This window comes from Centrocercus urophasianus, unplaced genomic scaffold, assembly GCF_019232065.1.
Source record: "Centrocercus urophasianus isolate 14NV4802_14NV808 unplaced genomic scaffold, USGS_Curo_1.0 seq_33, whole genome shotgun sequence".
Taxonomy (NCBI): Eukaryota; Metazoa; Chordata; class Aves; order Galliformes; family Phasianidae; genus Centrocercus; species Centrocercus urophasianus.
In genome coordinates, this window is record NW_024884900.1 from 4,467,131 (window position 1) to 4,489,697 (window position 22,567).

Below are 22,567 nucleotides of genomic sequence, written 5' to 3' on the forward strand. Positions count from 1 at the left end.
GTTAAAGTTGATTTTCTGTCGCAGCTCTCAAGGTCACCCAGCTCCTCCTGTAAGACACCTCAACGCTCATAAGCACTGATACCTGCCACCTCAAACCCAACGAGAGGGATGTGCAGCCGTTCCCCAGGAGAATGAGCCGCCCCAGGTGTGCAACCTCGGCTCATAAAGCTGCAGAGCCAGCAGCTGCACGCCAACCCCGCAAACCTTCCCCCTGTCTACGGGCTGAGACTTGGAAACAGCCTCAGGGAATGTTTGTGCATTACCCACAAACAGCTCTCAAAGTGGAAAGGAGGAGCAGGAGTAAAAGACTGGTTAGCAGAGTGGAAAGATAGATGATCACGGCTAACCCACCATTTGTCAATCCGGGGCTGTGCTGAAGACGATGATTTCCTCGTCAACGCTTTATAAGCAAGGTCAGAGGGAACAGATACTTGGAGACAAAAATTCAAGGCATCAGCAGAAGGACCCAGCCACGATCCTCGGATTCTGAAAAAGAAGAAGGGGTTGTTTGTGCAATTAATGGGCCCAGGATAATGTCCTCTGTGCCCATCAGTGGAAGTGGCATTTTACAGCTCCTAAGCATAAAGACTTGAGAAGACAAATAGGAAATCAGGGCACTGCATGAATACACGAGGAAACAGTGCAAAATAAATAAATGCCAGTTTTGCTACCAGAGACCCACTGCAGTACTGCCTGGATGCTCGGAGCTGTGCAGCAAATGCCAAGCTGTGAGCTGCAGCCAGGGAACACATAATTAATGTGATTAGGAGCACACAGAGCTAGCATGCTCTGCTGACTGAAAAGCCCAGTAGCATAATTACTGTTTTCTGTACTAGCTCTGTGTCTGAACAAATCTCAAAGCCTGGTTAGTTTTAGACTGCTGTGTAAACGTCAATAAAAATCCCAGAAGTGCCAGCTCATCAGCATTCTCAGGCACAGAAATGGTGAAAATATCACTGCATTTCCATGCCGTTAACATCAGGCAAAGAAGACTCCTTTCTTCAGTCTAACCTTAGAGTTAGTAATAAGGTAACGTCTCCCCCAAGTGAATGCTTATTATGAAAGCTAATTAATTGCTTTCCAGTAACGAGAAGCCTTTGGTGTTCAAAGAAAGCAAAATTCACTACACAGGAATTAAACAGTGTTTATTCAAACAAAGCTCCCCCCCATTGAAAGACCAGGTTTGGATTAACATCGTTACAAATAAAACCTAACAAACTGAACATAGATACAGAACACACATAGGAAGGAAACGCGTGCTAAAATCAGCCAAAAACCTATAGTATTAATTGAAGTGAAAACTAAAGCAATGCTTTGTAGTTGCCTAGATTTCCCTGGGGGATGGAGAGTCAATGCTTATCTGCCTTCCTCAGAAGAGACAATTTTGATTAATATCAGACCCATCTGACTCAGTCTATTAAACCCTGAAGGAAGGATATTCTTCAGATATAAAAGATATGTCTTTGATTAATAATTCTACCATATTGCCATTCCAAGCATTAACTGCATGGCACCTGTGGAAAGAAAAAGCCTTTGAATTCTACAGAAAATAACTAACTCGTGCTAATAGACCTGCTCTCCTTCGTCCAGATCTGAAGGCTGCACGACACCCCCCCTCCCATCCTCTGCAGAACAAGTCCAAGTGCCAAGGTTGTCACTATTTTCTTGCAAAGACGACACAATGGTTATGTAATTCAGGTTTATGTATAGCAAGAAAGCAAAGTTACTTCAGATTTTCTGAATGCTTTGTCTAAAGATACTGACAATCTGTCTAGAGGATCCTCTATAGTGCTGTCACAGTTTAATAGACCACAGGAGTCTACAGCGTCATGGCCATCGGGTGCACTCTTAAGCACATCTTCAGAGAAACGCATTAAATCACTCAGCCCACTACACTGGGCCACCACTCATGGTGTAACTAATGCCAAATTGTCATACACAGAGCAAGGAAAAAGTCAATGTCAACATCCTCTGAGTTTTTCCTGGAAGTTTGTAGCTTTGATCAAGCAGCACGAGCCTTTTCATCCTAGCTGAGCATTTCTCCTGATGCTCGCGATCAACCTCTTGCTGTATTCTCTGTAGTTTACAGGTTTGACGTCCAGTGCTGTAGCCTTAATACGAGATTCATCCTGTGAAAGAGAAAAAATGGCATGCAGAAAGAATACTCAGTGCCCGAGGCGTTTGGTTCTAACCTCTGTGCCCTGGTAACTCACTGTTCGTGGTACCAGGATTAGGTGGGAGAGCAGACAACTCCCAGAGCAGCTACACTGCTTTCATTTGGAACGAGTCACGCTGGAGGAACCAGAGAGGAAACGGCTTTAAAGGCAGCAGATCCTCCTCTGGTGCCCAGGATTGACAGTGGTTGCTGTAAGCCACTTGAAACTTCAGCCCACAAAGACGAGAGGTGGAAGCCATCTCCTATGGCAGCACTGTGGAGGACACTTACGTTGTACGTCTCCAGTTTTACTCTGATCTTGAACTCATACGTGTTGAAATTTGCATTTTGAAAGACTTCTTCAAACGCCTGCTCGTTCTGTGAGGAGGACAAAGAACAGGTACCAGCTGCACACACTCAAGCTTCTGCAGTGCCATGACCCTTCACAACAGCTTACTTTTTGCTAGCATTCACAAAATATACAAACCAACTCATTCATGCACACAGACCCCCAAATTTTACACGCCAACACCACAGCTTAAAGCTTTTGAAATTATAGTTCAAGGTGAAAACAAACTTTTTAGAGATCTAAACAAAATCAGGCAGAATTGCAGCGAGCCTGCAGCCAAACAGACAGAGCTAACTAATTCACTGTTAGTTGTTATCAGTCGTTCAATTTCTTATCCATTGAAGCTGTGCACATCCTTCATATCCTGACTGACCCATTTAAACAATGATCTATAAAAGAGTGGATGTTTTGAACATCTTTTATAGCCATCAGAAGGCCATGTCACATTTACAACATAAGCTACTTCTAATTGCCATATGAGCACTAAACATAATCATCATTTATTACAGACAATTTGTCAAAACAATAGAAAATCAGACAAGTTGAAGACTGGAAAGTTTGTTGTTGTAAAAATGTGCTTAAATCTTTGCTGATGTTCCACAAAAATGCTCCATCCACAGCATGATACATTAATACATTCATCTACCAAACACACACTCAATCCAGGAAAGGTAGAGCATCCCCTTCACTCTCATTCCAATCGTTAAAGCTGCTGGTTTGAATGTGAGCAGTGCTATTTTACACCACATTGTGATTCTTCTAAGGTTTAGAAAGTGCAACAAATGAAAGCAAACAGAAGTAGCAAGCTGCAGACTGCCAAATTTTGGCATATCCTTCCTGAATATTGAAAACCCTTTCCTGAGACCATCACACAGATTAGAGGATAAGGAAGGTCAACTGATCAAGGATTTGGCTTCCGTTTCCACTTCTGCCACAAGCTACACCAACCATTAGTGAGTGGAAAATGCTGCTAGCACACCAGTCACTGCCCCACAGTACTTTTCTGAGTAACAAGCGTGGTAGAAAAGGAGATGAAAGACTTGGCATGCCCATGCTTCACACAGTCCCTGGCTGTACGTGGACTCAGCAGACACTGTAAGCAGCAGAAAGATTTCCACTGACTTCACAGGGCACTGGATGAGGTCTGCAGAGAAAAACCACTAAGACGAGCCTACTGAAAACACGTCGAGCACCAAATTTAAAGCTCGTAAAAGTGTCAAATCAAAAACAATTTCTCCCGGAACACAAAGCATTCCTGCTCAAGGGCTCCTTCCATATTATGCTCCATTTTCTACCCCCGGCCGTTTCCATTAGGCAGCTCTTCAAAAGACATTACAGGTTTGTATCGTTGCATAGGATCTGCTGTCTCTCCTCCACTCTCTTTGGCATTAAAAGTGACTAAGAAGTTTTGTTTGAACTCTAGCAGAGATTAAGCATGACTGAACTAAGACAATATTGACAAGATAATAATGTCTGAAAATGGAAATTCAGAAGTGCAGGCACACCTAATTAGAATGTCCTAGGAATATATCTTCCTACAGAACAGAGGTGTCCAGCCTGCAGGATGCTACAAAAACTTGTAGCATACAGACCACGAGCTTTACATCACTTACAATCCAGAGTAAAAGTGTGGGGTTATGGGGAAACAAGCCCTGCTTTACAGAAATGGCTCAGGACCACCAGGTTTACAGCCTCCTGGGATCCCAGAGCCAAGCAAAGGGCTGACCAATGACTGGAACAACTGTGGAGCCCTTACATCAGCCATACCATAGCCTCCATGTGGGAGCACAGCAGCATTCATGGACAGTACAGTAACTTAATGCATTTTCCACAGTATGAAAAAATATAAAACAAAGCCCCACAGATACTGTGTAGTAGTCAACTAACAGCAAAAGGAGATTATTTTGGTGGGAAGAAAGGAAAACACAGCAGAGAAGCACAGAGACAGAGCAAAGAAAATACTGTCTGTTAGCATTTAATGGCTTACAGCCATGTTAAAAACCATTCTAATCTGCCAAAGAAAGATTACTTAAGCATCTCTGCAAATGACCTATTTTAAAAGTCATGGTTTTCGCACTGCCCTCAAAGTTTCTGGTAATATGTGATGAAAAAAGAGCCTTCAGAAATGGCCTGACACACAGGTCCAAAAAGCTTCCTGCCTACTTACAAAGATACATACAAAGTGTTCTGAAGCTTTTTGGTTTTGTAAACAATTTTTTGGAACACATGAGGGATAGCACTGCTCGCATTCATGCCTAGAACAGTTTTGTGCAGATCTTTCCAATCTAGGTACAATAAAACAGTCTGTCCTTTCTGCTGCAGTCAGTGGGTTACAGCTGTCAGCCCTCTAAAGGCTACGGACAGGAAGACAGCTGTCCCTCAAGGTCCAGGTGACAGGGACAAGCTGATCTTCAATCTAACAGCCAAAAGAGCTCAGAGGTAGACAGACTGACTGTGGGAGCAAACCACGGGGGAAACCAGGCAAATCTCTGTTCTCCAGGCAGATGGCCTGTGGAAAATAATCCTGAGAAGAGTAAACAAGTCCCTGCTAAGAACTTCAGAACAGGGAGAAGCGATGATTTGTGAACTTGTAAAAGATTCTGAAGTCCAACATCTGGAGAAAGTCTTTGGCCATCAGACCTCTGAGCTGGCCTATCAGCTCAGAGCATGAGCAACATCAGCTTCTTCTCAGACAAATCCCTTTTCTCGTCAGAAAATCCCTTCCTTTCACATGGGCATTTTGTATTTGTTTTAATAATGCTATTGATTTCTACTACAGCAACACGAACACAACCCAGTGTCCTTGCACAGGGTTATGAGTACAGCAGATATGCACACAGGGATGAGAGCACGCTCTCTGCTGCATCAGCACTGGTTCTCCACAAGCAAACTGCATCTTGCCCAAGTCGTGCTTTAAGTCAACATCACAGGAATATTTCCTTACTGGGAGGATCACAGAATGCAGGAAATCTGAGATCTGCTCAACAGTAAGGTGTAAAACACAGACTCACTTCTCGGCATTTACTACAAATGTAATAAGTTAACTGGCTGACCTTTTCCTTCAGCTCTCCCAGGAAAGTAGCATTTTGCCCAAGAATGAATTCTGCTGACTCTTGGAAGCAAGTCACCCACTGGTAATCTAGAGAGTCTGCAATGGTCACCTAAAAAAAAAAAACAAACAAACCACCACCAACAACAACCCAAAGTAATTCCATCCCGTCGTACCGTCTTCTTTGAGCACCAGCTACAAGTGATATTTATTTCACAGCTCAAGAACCCTGTGCACTTTCCATCACTGAGGGTGGAAGACAATTAACTTGTTATTTTCCTTTTTAAAAGAGCTCAACAGAATGTCAGAGTCGTTTAAAGCATATTAATGTTGTCAGCACGTTGTATCGCAAGAAGAGGCCAACAAGATCACTGTGAATAAACAGTGATGGATATTCAGTTCCTTTTCCTCTATCACTGATGAGCTGCAAGCATGAATAGGTAGCCCAGAACAGTAACAACCAAGGGTGACACCAGCAAGATTGAGACCTGCATTTATTTAGAATGTGGGCTTAAATACCTGTGATGCTACGCTATGAGACAACTATCACAATGTTCAAAAACAAGACAGAGCAATAAACAGATCAAGTACCAGCCTCACCCGTGAGGCTGCTTTGACAATTAGGAATGCAAAAATATGAGATAAACTGTTTTTAAAGCCTTGATTTTAACCTCAGTATCCCCTTTATATTCTAGGAGAGCGACTCTGCTACATTAAGTAGTTCATGCATTCCTAGAAGTTATCTGCTAGAAATTATTCAAGCAGTTTGTGTTTTAGTGAGACTGCAGGGATAGTTCTCTCTGCATGCCCACCTGGCACAGCACTTCTAAGAAGCAGATACAACTCAAATGTACAGTGTAAAAACAGAAGAAGGTTCAATGCTTATGGGGTATATCACAATAATTATCCTCACTGCCTCCCGAAGCAGGCTCCATTAAAGCCTGAGACAGAACAATACCTACAAAAGAAAATGTACTAAATATAGGTAGCAGCTGTAAAAGTGCAATTACTGCTCTCCAGAAATGCCATTTTACTTCAGTTTATCTTCACTACTGAAGAGGCGTAGGCCATCTGTACTCTGCACTGCATAGTACACTTGGAAACCAGAATCAACTGAGCTAGCATCAACTTTTTGGCAAAGAGAAAAGCTTTTAATTGGAGCGCTAGGAAAACAAACTGCTTAGCAGCTCAATGAAACACCCCTCACCCAGGTACAGACACGAGTCGCTTCTAACCCACGGGCACCTCTGACAAACTCAGCAGCCTAACGTTCTCTCCAAAGCCTTCAGCCTGCAGTGCCCAGTGGAGAGCAGGGAGAAGCCCTGCCTGCCCCCACCGGCTCACTTACCAGCAGCATCATGCGGTACTTGAAGTTGGGGAACTCGCGGTCGCACTTCTCGCAGCGATACAGTCCATTCTGCTGGTCTATCACTTTCTTGTTGCAATCCTGAGAGGGACAGGCCTGGTACATGCAGTTCTCTTTGCGCAGATGTACTATTGTGCCCACACAGCTAAAATAATCCGCCTAGGAGAGTGAGTGTGCAACATTAGCCTCAAAATACTCAGTGTTTTCCAATTCTGAATCAACTACAAAGCAAGGCGTCCATGCTTGGATATTTAGGATTAGGGAGCTTAACAGCTATGGATTATTGGGAAACTGTAAATCAACCCCTGTCACAATCATTTCCAGGCTTCCATGATGTTAAATAAAGCCCCCAGAGCAAGATTATTCTGTGTTTCCATTGCGGGGAACTCCGATTGCTAGGCTTCCTTCAGATAAAGCACATTTGCTTCTCCATTGTGTCTGTTCAAATCTCTACTTTTTCACAGGATTAAGATTCTGCACTTTCCTATGCTTCTTTTAGGAGTCAGTACAAAAAAAAACTAGAAAGCCTACTGTGTAGCACTACAGATAAGCGTTTGATTAAACTATAGCCCACAGAACAAAATACCCACTCACCACACTAAAATCATCACCCTAATGGTTTAAGACCACAGCCAAGTCTTTCAACAGGGGTTAAGAACCACATGCAAGAAAGGCACCAGTAATTCAGCTATTTCCTGTGGAAGTTCTTTATCTAGATCAAAGTTTTTCTCTACCCTGAATGGCTTAGTACTAAAATCTTGAAAAGAGGAAAAAAAAAAAAACAGTTATACATTTTTAAAAATAGGTTGGAACAAGTCAAGAAGCACTTTAAGCCTCAGAATGCTAGAAAACTAGACCTGGGTCTGGCTTTCCTATTGAGTAGGTCTGCCTTGAAAACCCTTCCTCCAAATGCACCTGTTTGCCCTACAACACTTTGTGCTACTCACATTAGCATCTTGGGCTGGTCTATTTGTCACTCTTTATCCAAGACTTAGAAATCTCTTGCACACATAGGATCACGTTGCAACATCAGCAAGGGACTTGGCTTCAGAGCTTCGGTTTGTTTGGTTTTTGTTGTACACAGAGCAAGCACACACGGCCCAACAACTGGACTCTCCCAACAAGCAGAACACCAAGGTTTTCTTCCCCCCCACCTCGAACACACAAGGCTTGCAGTCAGCTGCCATGCCTTACCTTATCTCCTTGTCCCAACCTCTCTGATTTGGCTTCATACAAAGTTTTCCAGTTGGTATTCACCCCTGATGCCGACCCACCCCTCACATCAGAGATGGAGGCACATTCCAGAAGCTGCCCCTCGGAGTCAAACCTGGAACCACAAAGATGCATTGCTATTTTTGGATGGCAGTCCAGCTTATCATAAACTTACGTTTAGTTTCATGTACTTAATACACAAAGGATTTTTTTTTCCTTAAAAAAATCAATGATTGCAAAGGAAACAATTACAGTAATTTGTGCACACTGCAAACAAAAATAGCATTTCAGAATAAGTTAATACTCTGACTTAATTAGCATAGTATTTTATAAACCCACAAAAGGAGGGCAGCTTTGTTCTATATAACTGCAATTTGTTTGCCAGCTAGTGGTCAGACCACGCACTGCACGCTTCTTAAAGGCAGTCAGATAACAAGATTTAAGGGCATCAAGATATTTCCATAATTAAAATTAAATTACACGGTACCATTATCTTTGCAGCAGCTTCAAAAGGAAAAGCAAATAGCATTGAACAAATTATGCCTCCTGTGTTAAAATAAGAAAGCACTCCTTTTCTGAAAAAGGTTGTACTATCATCCCATTCAGCGTCTTTTGTGATTTGAGAAACGCCAATAGAACTCAAAACCAGAATGTAATTAAAATGTGACAGCAATAGCTAAGACCCACAATCAATTCCATCTTCAACAACCCTCTGAAGTATAGAAGCAGCTCGGCTCAATCTGAATAATGGAGAACGCCAACAAATATTTTATGCATGTTTAAAGGATTGAGGCAGAACGTGAGCCCAGGATTCACAAGAAAGGATGCTGTAGGGACTTCACCCCATTAGCACACACACCAAATCTCACTGTGTTAGGAGCTGTAGCAGATAATTTAGCAACTACCTACGCTAGAATGAAGCACTGAGAAGTCACTTGGTTTTCCTGATAAAAATAAAAGTGTTATTTCACTAATTGAAAATATCTGTTAAGGAATAGACACTAAGAAGTCAACATAGTTGCTGCAGTTCATATTAACTGAGGACACAACAGAACTCTGTCCTCTCTGTTAATCAGAAAATAGAGTTGGTCAGAGTTGATTTCATGCAGTCTTCCAAGACTTTCGGTCAGCATGAGCTACACTCCTGTTTTATTTTCTGACATGGAATTACAAGTTTTCAAACTGAACAGTGCTTTAAAGGAAGAGAAGTTTCTACAAGCCTGGAACCCACACCCTATGCTCCCTTTCTTCAGTACTCTATAGACTGCTCAAATGTAGATAAATAGAATGAAACAAATACTCCACAGCAGGAGAAATGAGTCGACACAAGCACACGGTCATACCATCCTCGGAGCTTGAAAGCCTCTGGGCTATCAGGGTTGACAACCACTGTACTCGATGACATGACAGACAGGCTTCTACCACCAAAATCAGAGACCCGGGCTCCTTTGATGGCTATCACAGGTTGTCTGGAACCATCAAACTTCTCAGCCTGCACGTGTGGAAAAAACAAACAAAAAACAAACAACAGAAAGCATTCATCAGCATGCTACAGTACAGCTGCAGTCATAGTTCACAGATCATGACAAAAGACCAAACCCAAGTCAGACCATCTTAGTGTAGTTGGAAGGTATGATTTCAGACAGCAGCACTGGGAGTTTAGGAAAGGCAGCTAACAGTTTTATAATCCTAACACCCCATTTTTTGGGGAACCAAAGAATCCTACCAGTGCAGCAGCTGTGCAGCACCAGTTTAAAAAAAAGGGACTGATCATCTCCATTAAGAGTTTTAAACAAGGATTTTAGAAGGGGAGATGGGCTATGGGAACAAAGGTTTCTCCAACCAGGAGTTATTTGGTCACATTAGTCTCTATGGGACATCAAATAACTCACTTGGCTTGACTGAGCCAATCGTGTCTCTTCACCTACAGCTTAAGCAGCATAGGTATGCTGACCAAACACTTTCCTCAGCTTTCTATTTTCTGTTTTTAATCTCATAAAGCTGCTTTAATGCTGTTCAGTTGCTATCAGTTTGTTATCCAACTAAAGTCTGACACTAACAAAGAATCTCTCGGCACTAGAGAGGTTTTGAAAGGTATAGATTTCCTGGACACCACACCACTTAACAAGCAAGGAAAGGATCATGTGCTTACGGACCACAAATGAGCTGGAGTTAGCCAAAGCACTTGCTGTATCCATGAGATACAAAAAGAACACACATCTTGACAGATAAGGCAATGAGTTATTGGGGAGATATGGATTCTGACGCTAGGTGTGCCAGCTGCAAGCAATAAGTCACTTCCCCTTAATGCTTATGTTACCTTTACTCTACAACAAAGCAAACATTTAACTTTCTAAAATACAGATCCCTGATCTGAGACTTACACAAGATGTTCATAACTATTAACCCCTCCAGTAACAAGCTGGTTCAACCCCATAAAATTACGATACTGAACCTCAGTTTACTTTGTTTATATCAGCAGATGGTTGACAATGTTCAGCCACCTCCAGTCTCAGAGCACTTGATCATTTAGCCACGAGGCACCACTGCCAGGCTGGCAGGATGACTCCCATTTTATAGACCAGAACATAAAACCCTAAGTATCTACACCTTGTTAAACAAAGCAGTTTGTTATCAAGATAAAGGAGCAGTTCACAGTAACTACACAAACTTTCCATTCCCAAAACTCTGACATTTTAAACTCTTAGTCTGAAATACAGCCTTTCAAACCCCTAGTTAAGCAGCAATGTATTCAGGGTAACAAGCACCCTACCCTAAGAATAAAACTCACAAACAAGATATCTGTAGCCATCGGGCTTCTCCATGATCAAACTCCAACTCGTATCCTTTTCTAAACCAGAAACCTGTTATCTACAGTCTTTGTGCCTGAGACATCATGTCTGCAGTTGTTCAGAACACATTAGTCAGATCATGTCAGCAGTCTGTCAGAAAAAGGTTACGAACATCACACCTGAATGAAACCAGACAGTCTTTCACCTTCTTTCTACCCCAGATCCTCCAACACCCAGGACTGTCTCAGCACTGTGCCCATCTTAGATGACAACGGTGTGTATTTCTTTACCCTACACAAAGAAACCTTTGCTCAAGAACAGGTTAAGAGAGCACATACCTCATTTCCCCATAGCGTAGCTGTCACCAGTTTCCCTGACGTATCCATCAGATGCACATTCCTCTTCGATACCTCCCTATTGCTAGCTTTCACTACAATTTTAGTGACATCTTCATAGCTCTTACAAATTCCAATTACATCTGAAAAAGAGTTACAATTTAGTTAGAGTTGCTCAAGGGTCACAGTTGGGGAATACAACACCACAAGAGAAGAATTCATTCCTAGTGTCAGATTTTTACCTTGTAATATCCCAGCTCCCTATTCAAATCAAATCTGATATGGAAATTAAGTGTATTATGGCAGGAGTGCTCCACTACAGAATTCTTCAGTGCTTTAATTTTGTTGACGAATTCATTAAGATATTCATGAATGCAAGCCTCACCACATTAAAGAGATCAAGGCATCACAATCTCTTTTTCCATCACATTCTGCCAAAGGACTTCAGCCAGGGTTCCTGCTGTGCTTAAACACACCCTTGCTGGTTAAGCAGAAGGCTCTTGGGCACGTGGCCTCAAAATGACACAAAGAAGGAACTGGCTGCTGCCCTTGCTGCAGCCCCCAAGACCAGTAGCTGCAACTTGAACAAGTTTTGGAGGCTGAACTAAATGACCTGCAGAGGTCCCTTCCAATCCAAACCATGCTGTGATTCCTGTGAAGTCGGCACGCTTTGGCAGCAAGAGCTAAAGCAGAGCCCTTTGCACTCCCCAGTAAAAACCTATTTTGAACATCATAGGTCTACCTTTAAAATTCCTAGCTGAATGCCTCTGAATCACATGCATCTTGTGCCTGTGAAACCTGAGCTCCCTCGCCCCCACCCAAGCCTCTGATTTTTCCGGAGTACTCTGCCCAACGAATTACAGAAAAACAAACCTCCAATACTTCACAAAGCAAGCCAAAACAGTCATGCAACTTGGACTCGGATGCAATGCAGTATGCCAAAATCACTACGAGATAATTAGATAGTGAAAGCAAGCAAGACCATGGAAGGTATGAAACGCACACGTGCTGAGCAAGGACACTTTTCTTTCAACCCTTTTCTGTGGAAAACAATGATTGTAAGACAATAAACAAGTAGCATTTACTGTCTTTTGCTTGAAATGCAATTTTGCAGAGAAATCAGTATATATTGTTAGCAGAAGAGGATAAAGACACCTTAACCATCAAATTGCCTAAGGCATTTTTAACAGCAACCACCACAAGCTAAACCCACCCAAAAGTTCATCTCCTATTGCCCACTGCATCCCCACTATTCACAATACTAAAATAAAGTTTCAAAGTCTTATAGCATGTCATTTCACTGCTCAGACTGACCGACAATCGAGTCTTTGGGTGTGTTCTCCAAGTCAGAGATGGACACAAAATCAAACTGAACAGATGGAAGATGCTGGGCATCATCACAGGGCACAACTGAAGTCTCATTAGTGAATGTAATCTCATAATCATTCTTAACAGCTGTATATTGCTTGTTAGCAGTCTTCAAATTGCCTTTGGTAAAATAATATACCTAGAGGAGAAAGCAATGAAACAGAGGATATTATCAGAAGTCAGACAGAGAGAATAGATTGTGTTCACCTTTAAAAATCCTTGCTATGCTGAAGTGCCTCTTTTCTAGCTCATGTCAGACCATGAAAGCACAACACTATCGTACCTTGTTCAGTTCAATGAGAGGAAAGAACTTGTCTGCTTGATCATTGAAAGCTGTAGCTCTAATCTCACCCTGCAGGAAGACAGGAGAGGCGGTCAGAACTGAAATTCAGCATAAGTAAATAAATTACATTAAGAAATCCCTAACAGTGTTTAGTGGCATCAGTTCTACAGATAGCACGGGCTGCCAGGCTAGCCTGAACACCTGAGAAACAGACAACACTCTCCTTACATTTACAGTTATAGCTAGAATGACATATTCCACACCTGACCACCAATTCTCAGATTCAAGTCTCATTAGCATCCCTAGAGCTCTGGAATTACCATCACACAGACAGCACTGAACTCTTGAAGCTAGCATTAGTTGACATTACAGGAAAGGAAAGTTTGAACAGATCACCTAGCTCCACAAGTTAGCACGCAGTATCTTGAGCTAAGTCCTGCTCATAAACAATGCCAAGTCCTTAAGTATTTATTAATAACAACTATAAATTCCCTAATTTTTTTGTTTTTACATTTGTCTACTAAGAGCACGCAGAGAAAACAAATGGCTGATGACAACATGTTACATTACTAACCTCACATTTTATACTAAATATAATCTTGCAGAATCTTGTTTGTTTTCACGACAGAAGGTGGTAATTTGATAAGAGGTTTGACAAACTACAAGTTTAGTTGGATTAACCAGATACCATTCCCCAAACAAACCACAGATGAAATTTCCGAGTGTTACAATAATTTATAGCCTGATTTCCTCACGAAAATGAAAGCTTATAACTTGGAGGCGACGCTCCTTTCACTCCTTGTTTTGTACCGTGTATCTAAGTAAGGGTGAGAGCTCATTCTCAATCTAAAGGAAATGATGACAAGCAAAGCATTAGGTTGTCTGTTTCCCTAAACAACCATATTTTGAAGCTGCAAAAATTGAGTCACATACTACAGACTTTGATGAAAAAATAATCAGCAACGCCATACATTCAAGACTTCACGCTGGATAAGGACTGGATCACTGATGTTCGAGTTAATGAATATAGAATATGAACTTCAGTCATAATCATAAAAAAACCACATTTTCTGTAACACACTTTATTTCTTCTATTCTGTCTTTACGAAGGGTTCATCAGCTTCTGGCATCCATTATCTTTTTCTCAATATAGAACACTTACGCTCTCATCAACCAGCTCTATAGAGAAGAGCTTCCCTTCACCACGGGAGTTGCTCCATGTGCGGATCTGCCCTTTTTGGGTAACACGAGCACAAATGGTCCACCTGAAATTGTGCAAGAAATAAGAGCTGTTCCATATCTTCTTTTATTTATATATGTTTTGGTTGTGGTGGTTTGTTGTTTTTTTTTATTTTTAGGAGAGATTGAATTTACCAACCTTTGGAACTGGAATGACACTATTTAAAAAGCCACAATTTTTCCACTGCGCCTCAGCAATTCTACCTGCCTTTCTGCTGCTATTTTAATGTCCTCGACCATTAAAGGCAGAAAGTTATATAGAAAGCAACAACAAAGCCAATCATAAAACATCCAGTAGGACACAGCAGCAAACTATCTTTCTGCAGAGCAGCACACCTCAAATCTTTCACTCTTCCAGGGCAGATTTCTCATACAACAGCTTGTCTGTTCTGAAAATCCATGCTAGAACTCAAGAGCCCAATTATACGATTTGCATTTAAACTTAGGTAATCAAATCACTCTGCATAATTTAAAAACTGTCATTCACAAAATAATTACCTCCTCGAGCTTTTTCAACGAAACAGTAGCCACACTGAATAGCTTACTGAGACGTTCTGTCATTACCTTACCAAAAAGATGATCAGGAAAAAAGGTGAGTCAAACTGCTTCTCAACTGAAACATTAAAAAGCTATCAAGCTCAGCAGGGTAACTTCACCAAGTTTTGAGATTTTCAAAGTGCTGATGAAACAAAACCTGCACAGCTATTTCTATAGGTTTTATGCTTTTGTTGCCCTGTACCTCTCCCCTACGTCAACAGATAAAGACTTAATAAAGAATGGTTCAAGAGATTTCATACATCTCTGTAAATATGATAAAGCCAGAAATACCTGGCAAACCATCATAACTCACTTAGATTGGTATGGATTCAAGCTGGCAATGGGCACCACTTTGGACTGCGTTCCCCCTGGTGTCTTCACTGAGCTGGGAGCACTGGCTTTACTAAACTGGTTTGAGGGCGGGTGGTACTTTGGAGCAGCAGAACCTTTCAAAAAGAGAAAACAAAACAAACACAACAAAGCACACAGCATTTCAGCCATGCAGACAAAAAATGTAGGTGAAGATCAACACATTCAACGTGCTATAATATAAAAGTTTGCTGAATCACTCCTACTCTTGGTCACACCAGTTTTTTAGCCTGCAAGTGAGACTCACTCAGACCCTAAGAGCACATACAGTGAAGATTGAGATGTGGTCAGTCAGTCTGCTGGCAAACAACCACTTGGCAGCACATATGGCACATTTTGGATCTACACTTGGACAAACAAGTAAGGAATGGCACCCAACAATCAAAGCACCTCCTGATGTCAGGCAATACTACTCTTCTAAACAGAACCTCGTTAGCCTATAAACGTAAGACTTTTTTCCTTCCTGTCCTTAAAGCTGACAATAAGCTTTGTTTTCTGCTGAAATAGCAAGTGTCCAAATTTTGCAGTTTCAAAATACCAAAATCATTCCTAAACACCAGGGTGAAAGCAGCACCAAGGGTTGGACTTGGATAACCTCAGCGCTTTAAAAATAAGCCTACAGGTCGCTCGCCTTTTTCAGCACCTTGCTATTTAAAATCTTGATCAGAACACGTCCTGCACCATCAGCTGTTTGGCCTCAATAGCTCAGCACTGACAACACAACTTTCAGCCAGTTACAAATTGTAGCTGACTTGGGTGCCCACAGAGCACCTTTTCAAGAATGCAGAATTGCATCAGAGTAGATGTTCAGTTCATGCTGCTTTGGCAGAGCTGTTTCCTATTTGTTTTACCCGGGGAAGAGGGGGAGGAGGGGAAAATGAATCTTAAAAATAAAGAAATCTGCCTCAAATGACAGCAGCCTCTCGGGACAACTCATCTCTTCAAGCTACAGGTTCATCTGATGTGGTTTCTTCTGCAACATTATTATGGAAAGGGCCTTTTTCTTTCTTTTTTTTTATTTTAAATTTTAATTTTTGCTGTGCACAACTAGAAAGCAGAAATCCCACCCAGGATTATTCTTACCTGCTACTGACAAATTGCCATTCTGTTGCTGTGGTTTGTTGGGTGCTGTGTTGGCTGCTGGAGCTGAAGAACGTTGCTGTCCCTGCCCTGGTAATCAAATTGAAAGAGACCATTTAGGACAGCAGGGAGCAGAGTAATTAAAAACCACCCTTCAGCATTTTCAGGAAATTAGGTTTGCATGAAAACAAGATTTTAAACACAGAACACACACTAAAACTCAGGTGTCACAGGACACAGCAGCAGTAAGCTATCTGCTCAACAATATTAACATGGAGGAATTTCAGTCAGATCTCTTTCCTCAAGCAACTGCTTTCTACTTAAGAAGAATTCAGCACTGACAGTTATTTAAAAGGACAGCACTGAAGTAACCCTGACAACTTCTCACTTCTTATAGGCTTCCATTGCTCTGACAGGTAGTTTCTGCTACTATCTAACAGACAGCATTAAAAAAAAAAAAAACATAGGGAGAACTCCTTCAAATTCAGAGAGGCCAAAAAACCACTGGGTAAAGTCAAACCTGTAGTTATAGAAAACACTTGCTACATTTTATTTCCAAAACATGAAGAAGTGATGGGAGGTGATGGGGGTTCTTGGGATACAATGGCCCACTGCATAAGGAGCATGCCACACTGAGTACATCTTATGTATTTTTTTTCAGGCTACAGGGCTTTTACTTGAATTGTATCTCTAATAAACTACAAGAGAAAGTACAGAATGACATATGTAGGAAAACATGACACTACAGAAACAACCCATAGGTCAAAAACTGGAGAAAATTTACAAGAACAATCATTTTCCCAACATATTTTGCCTCTAAGTCAGTCAACACCCAACACCGTTGTCTCTTTGGGCACAGCTAACACTTCAGCCACCAGTTTGCAGGACATCCTTGGCCAAGGTAGGCAAAGTCTCTTGAACAAGAGTGTGGAAAGTGGATGGAAAGTGGAAAAGTGAGATTGAACCCATAAGCACTGCAAGGAACAAAGCAGAGAATCCCAGAACAGAATGGCAAAAAAAGGATAGCACAGAAGGACACTACTACCCTGGTAAAGCACAGCCTGATGCTGCTTACTCTGCACAGGTAGCCCTCTGGTTACTTTTAATCCAGACCAAGGTAACAGCACAAAACCACCCTGCTCCTCTCATCCCAGCAGAGACAGAAGTCTCCCTAGCAACAGCGTGACGTCAAACAGCAACGTGCACTTACTGCAGAATCCACTAGATGGAGGAACCAGAGCTCCCCCTCCTTCAGCTGCCTCACTCAGAGGACTGAGTCAGTGCTCAACCCCAAATTCATTGCAAGTAAGAGAAGAGGAAAAGGACAACACTTCAGAGAAAATACGCTTGGCCAGGGAAAGAAGTTACAAGAAGAGAAGTGTGCAAACGAAGGAAAGCCAACGCTTGAAATACCTCATCACATTCCTGCTATATATATTGGCTTCACAGAACCCAAGACTTTGGCTACACAGCCCAGTCTAATGTGGTAGCTGTAGTCCAAACAATCTGCCACTGAGAGGCCCTGCTGTGTCCCTGTCCCAGGGCTGAGCTGCAGCACAAATGGAGGAAGGAGGAGGAGATGCACTTTGAAAGAACACCCACCAAAAAGCAACAGTGGAAAGAGCAGGAAGAAAAGCAAATGTATAAGTATACAAGCATTTCAGCACTGAAAGATTAATGACAGAAATTAAATATAAGTAGCAAGTAATTGTTACAGTAAGAATGAAGTCCAACATCAGAGCAATTTCAACGAGATTAATGACAGTAATAACATTACCATGTAGCTTTGTACAAAGAACTAAACTGCTCCATCTTAATTTTCAATACTATAATGAAAAGCTGCCTGAGAAGTTTTTATGGTATGTATCAAGAAGATTGCATCTCCAGCTTCCTTGTTAGGCAGATTAACCACCTACTGCTCAACTGCAAAGTGGCCAAAAGCAATCTCCTCACTGCCTGGGTCCTTCTGGGATAGGAAGGAATATCATTTCATCCCAGGTTGGCAACTTGAGATCAGTATTTAAAGTAAGACTTGTTTTCTGTAACTGAAATATTGTTTAATGTTAAAAACAAACAAACAAACAAGCCCTAACACCATCGCTGTGTGTATGTTGTGTTGGTGTTAAAACAAAGCATATCCTGCAGCAAATCTGGCATCTCTTAACCATCTATATTTGAGGCCTTCATTGCTGAGTACTCTTGTGTGTCAAAGCGAAGAACAGAACTTTCACCAAAATAACTTGAATTTTACCAGAATTTATACTCTTAAAGATGTATTTTTGGCTCAGTTCTGCAAGACAGAAGATTTCTCTGTTGTTTCTAAGCAACAATATGACAAGAACACCACAGTTCACAAGAAACGTGCTCCTGTATCACACAGGCAAGTGATACGAGGAAGACAATACAGTCTGCTCAAGAGGTGTTCCAAGCATCTTGGTCTCTACAGCAACTGTGAGATTAAGCCATAAAATCCGAGATGTCAACACATTTTTTAAACAGCAATTAGCTAAGTAACTATCAGAGGAACAAAGGATTCTTTAGGCTCATTTAACAAATGCATCTCTAATTCCCCAGGAAAAAGAAAAGTTGATGAAGAAAGATGTCTTGGCAACAAAGTCTTATTTCTACTTCAGTTAGCAAAGCAGATCTTAAACCAGAATTGCAGTACGTACCACCATTTGTGCAAAATATCTTACAGAAATTGCTGTCACTACTCTGTGGTTCCTTAACAGTAAAAACAAATTGATTCATCTCCAGCAGGAGAAAGACAAACGGAAAGATTCCCTGAAAAAAAAAAAAGCTATTTGCTGTAGAGTTTCAGCCATTATCCCTACGTGCGCCAACAACGGAGAAACTCAAATGTTTTCTTTAAGCATTTATTATCCTCTCTCTTGTCAGGAAAGAAAACTCCAAGAAGGGGGCATACATCTGAACGTCTCAGGGGAGAAAAAATACATTATTTTGGAGAAAAAAAAAAAAAAGAAAGAAAGACATTTGCCCAAGAATTCATTCAGCACGTGAAAACGAAGAACGCGGTTATTGACACAACGTGAAACTAATAATTCACAGACCAAGGGCCATCCAGCACAGAACCATTTTTCAGATGGCAGGGAAGGAACAGGTACTCAGGACAGCCTGCACGCTGGCCATGTTTTCATAACCGTAAGTCACCTCCCTACCTTGGGCAATTTCAGTTTCAGTGCTTCCATTCATGCAGAGGATGCATTGTTATGTTTAACAGCCTTTAATGGATTATTATTTCATTTTTTTTTGCATGCAATTGCTTTTTGAAGCTGTGCCAGTTTCTGGCACCTACCTCATGTAGCAACGTGCTCTGTGATTTAGCTACGTGCTGCCTGGGAGGTGCAGTACAGCCTTTGTTTTAGAACTGTTAGTTGATAGAACTAAAGAGTATCAAATGGATGTAGAAAAGAAAGAGATTCATCATTCTTTACTCATCCCCTCTGTGCCATCTTACAGTTTTATAGATCATTATTACATCTTCTTCCAGACGTTTTCTGCCCAGATAGAAGAAATCCTACCTTCCTTGGTTACTCACTATAAAGAGATACAGAACAGCTTTCACATGCTCACTGCATCCCTACATAAAGCCCACTAACACATAATACAAACCTGTCAGTGCTAACACAAAGCACAGACACTTCTCAATATTCCTTAGAGATGGAAGCTTCAGCCAAGATGCAGAGCTTACAAAAATATGAACAAACCATGCTTTGTGTCACACAGACAGCAAGGATTTTCAAGATGGGAACATTTCTGTTCTGAGCATACGGGAGTCGCACATGCTTGACTGCTTCTTTTTAAATGAGAAGAAAGGAACAGATAGCTGAAAGAGTGTGATAAGAGGCAGCCTGCTCACAAGAGGTTGTTGTTTATAGAGGAAACTCACCTTCGTTGTAAGGCACTGGGTTGCCAACAGTCCCACCAACCATATCAGCAGTTTTCAGGACATCTAAATCCATCAGTATAACCACTCTCCTACAAATACAAAATAGACAGTAATAAAGACTCACCCCCTCTGTAAGTCTATCAGGCTCTGAGTATCCTCCTCGAGCAGATATGAGAACCATCCACTAGGGGCTGATTCTTTGTACAAGGGAATATGGAAAACAAAAGCTCTCCACTATCAATTCAACCTGCTCATGTAGTACAAGACTTGAAAAAGTATCACATTTCACCAAGGACACTGACAGCAGGCTGAATGGGCACACACAAATGCCTTGAAACAACAGCGTTTTAAAAGCATTAAAACCATGCCAAATTTCTTAAGAGAATCCACTCTGCCTCAAAAGTTGTTGCATTTCCTACACAAAAACATGGAATAAAAAAAAAAACAGATGCAGAAGTTCAGATCGTGTTCTCCCACACATACATCATTTTCAGACAATCACTTCTCTCAGATCACTTCTCGTTTTACTGTACCTACCTCAGTTCTCTCAAAGTCTCACAAAAGATCAAAGATTTCACACCACGTAACCTTCACTGCTTCTTTTCCACAGCAGGTAGTTTTAAGTGAATTGAAACGAAACAGTACCATTTGGAGTATTCCACCTGGAAGCCTTCAATTACTGAGTTACTTTCTGCAAGTGCTTACGCCGTGTGCTTTCCTTCCTGCACTTATTATTTTCAGAAATGCCTAATCAAAAAGATTTGGCCTTCACTTAGTCCCACAGGACAGAGCATCCATTAGCACAGCTGCCTTTGTGTAGATCCACGCTTAAAGAAATGCACGTACCTTCCATCTTTCAAGCTGTTGACAATGAATCTGTTAACCTGGCAAATACAGTGTGCTGATAAACGTTCCTCTTCCACAAGGGGGTTCAGCTGTGTCGCCAGCATGAATGCTATAGGGACAGAAGAACATTAAATACATTAACACATGCTATTAAAGGGGCTGCCCAGTCCCAGTCCACAAGCATTACATTAGCTCTACGACAGGCTCAGTTAATAGAAGCACATAGAAAACAGAGTAACAGCTAATAAGTTGCAACCCTGAACATAAATTATGTTGTATTCGTTCCCCAAAATTCTAAGAGTGCAATGACTGATCTCATCAGTGTTTATATATATTGAAAGAGTGCGAGCTAAAAGGATGGGACCAGGCTCTGTGTAGTGGTGTGAAGCAACAGGCAAAAACTGGAAAGAAACACAGGAAGCTCCATACAAACGCACAAAAGAACTTCTTTACTGAAGGTGCCAGAGCAATGGAACAGGCTGCCCAGGGAGGTGGTGCAGTCTCCTCATCTGGAGATATTCAAGACCCACCTGGACATTTTCCTGTTCAACCTACTGTCAGGAAATTGCTTTAGGAGGTGGGCTGGACTTGATCTCCAGAATCTGTTCCAATCCCTGTGATTCATAGAATGGTTTGGATGGGACTTTTAAGATCATCTAGTTCCAACCTCTGTGCAATAGACAGAGACACGTCCCACTAGATCAGCTTGCTCAAAGTCCTGTCCAGCCTGGTCTCCAAGGAGGGCGCATCAACAACCTCTCTGGGCAACCAGTGCCTCACCACCTTTACAGTAAATTTCTTTCTAATATCCAAACTAAACAATATGATTTCACGATCACGTACTAACGTCAGAAGAAGACTGAGATAAATTACATCAAAAAATCAGTGTTACAAAACCACATCTAGAATTGCCTGAGCGTTACAATGCAGCTGCACACTTCAAGCAGAGCCTGTGCTCCCCATACACCCTACTTTCTTCAGTAATGGGTTGATTGTTATGCAAACTGACATTACACTAAAGCTGTAGCATCGTTGGAACCACCACACTTACAAACACCTCATACTCACAGGAGAGCGTGTTCACCCCATCACTCATCAGCACTCGGTACCGAGGAGGCCCATTTCCTGTGGCGATAGCCCGTGTGTTCTGTGGGAAAACACCAGCTCAGCATTTCTTAATTCCTCAAGCCCTTCAAAACCACACCACATTTAGCAACCCCAGTACTCACAATAACTTGCAGCACGGGCTTGGAGACGTTCTCTCCCTGCATTATGGCCTGGAAAAGAGAGGAAGAGCATGAGAACGGTGCCACGCTGCGCTCTGAGACCGAACGCTGAGGGGAAACGGCCCATGGGGCAGCGCCAGGCCTCTCCCCGCACCTTGCGCCCCCCCCCGGCCCTCCTCCACAAGGCAAGACATGACGCAGTCCTCACGTTCCCCCCTGAACCTTCACACGCCGGACCCATCCCGGCTCCCTCCGCCTCAGGGTCCCTCACCGCGATGGCGCCTTCACTCAGCCGCCCGCTCATGGCTGCGCTCTGCTCCGCTCTCCACACTCCCCCGCTGCTGCCGCCAAATCCTCCCGCCGCCCCAAGCCGCGCTCCTCCTTCCGGCGCCTCTCTGACGTCACACCGCGCGCGCGCCCAGAGTCGCGCTCCTATTGGCTGCCCGGTCGC

General features: G+C 42.2%; 1 protein-coding gene across 1 annotated transcript; it reads right to left on the bottom strand.

Annotated features, from left to right (window-relative positions):
* Window positions 1–1,124: 1,124 nt before the first annotated feature.
* RPA1 (replication protein A1) lies at window positions 1,125–22,483 on the bottom strand. The gene is made up of 17 exons (XM_042830274.1): window positions 22,388–22,483; window positions 22,120–22,167; window positions 21,959–22,037; window positions 20,891–20,999; window positions 20,045–20,133; window positions 16,138–16,224; window positions 14,999–15,131; window positions 14,072–14,174; window positions 12,910–12,978; window positions 12,573–12,765; window positions 11,262–11,401; window positions 9,475–9,623; window positions 8,114–8,246; window positions 6,902–7,078; window positions 5,558–5,665; window positions 2,447–2,533; window positions 1,125–2,129 (listed from the first exon to the last, which is right to left on the bottom strand). Exons 1-17 carry the CDS (start codon window positions 22,418–22,420, stop codon window positions 2,022–2,024), a joined length of 1,845 nt encoding a protein of 614 aa, XP_042686208.1. The 5' UTR covers window positions 22,421–22,483; the 3' UTR covers window positions 1,125–2,021.
* Window positions 22,484–22,567: the final 84 nt, after the last annotated feature.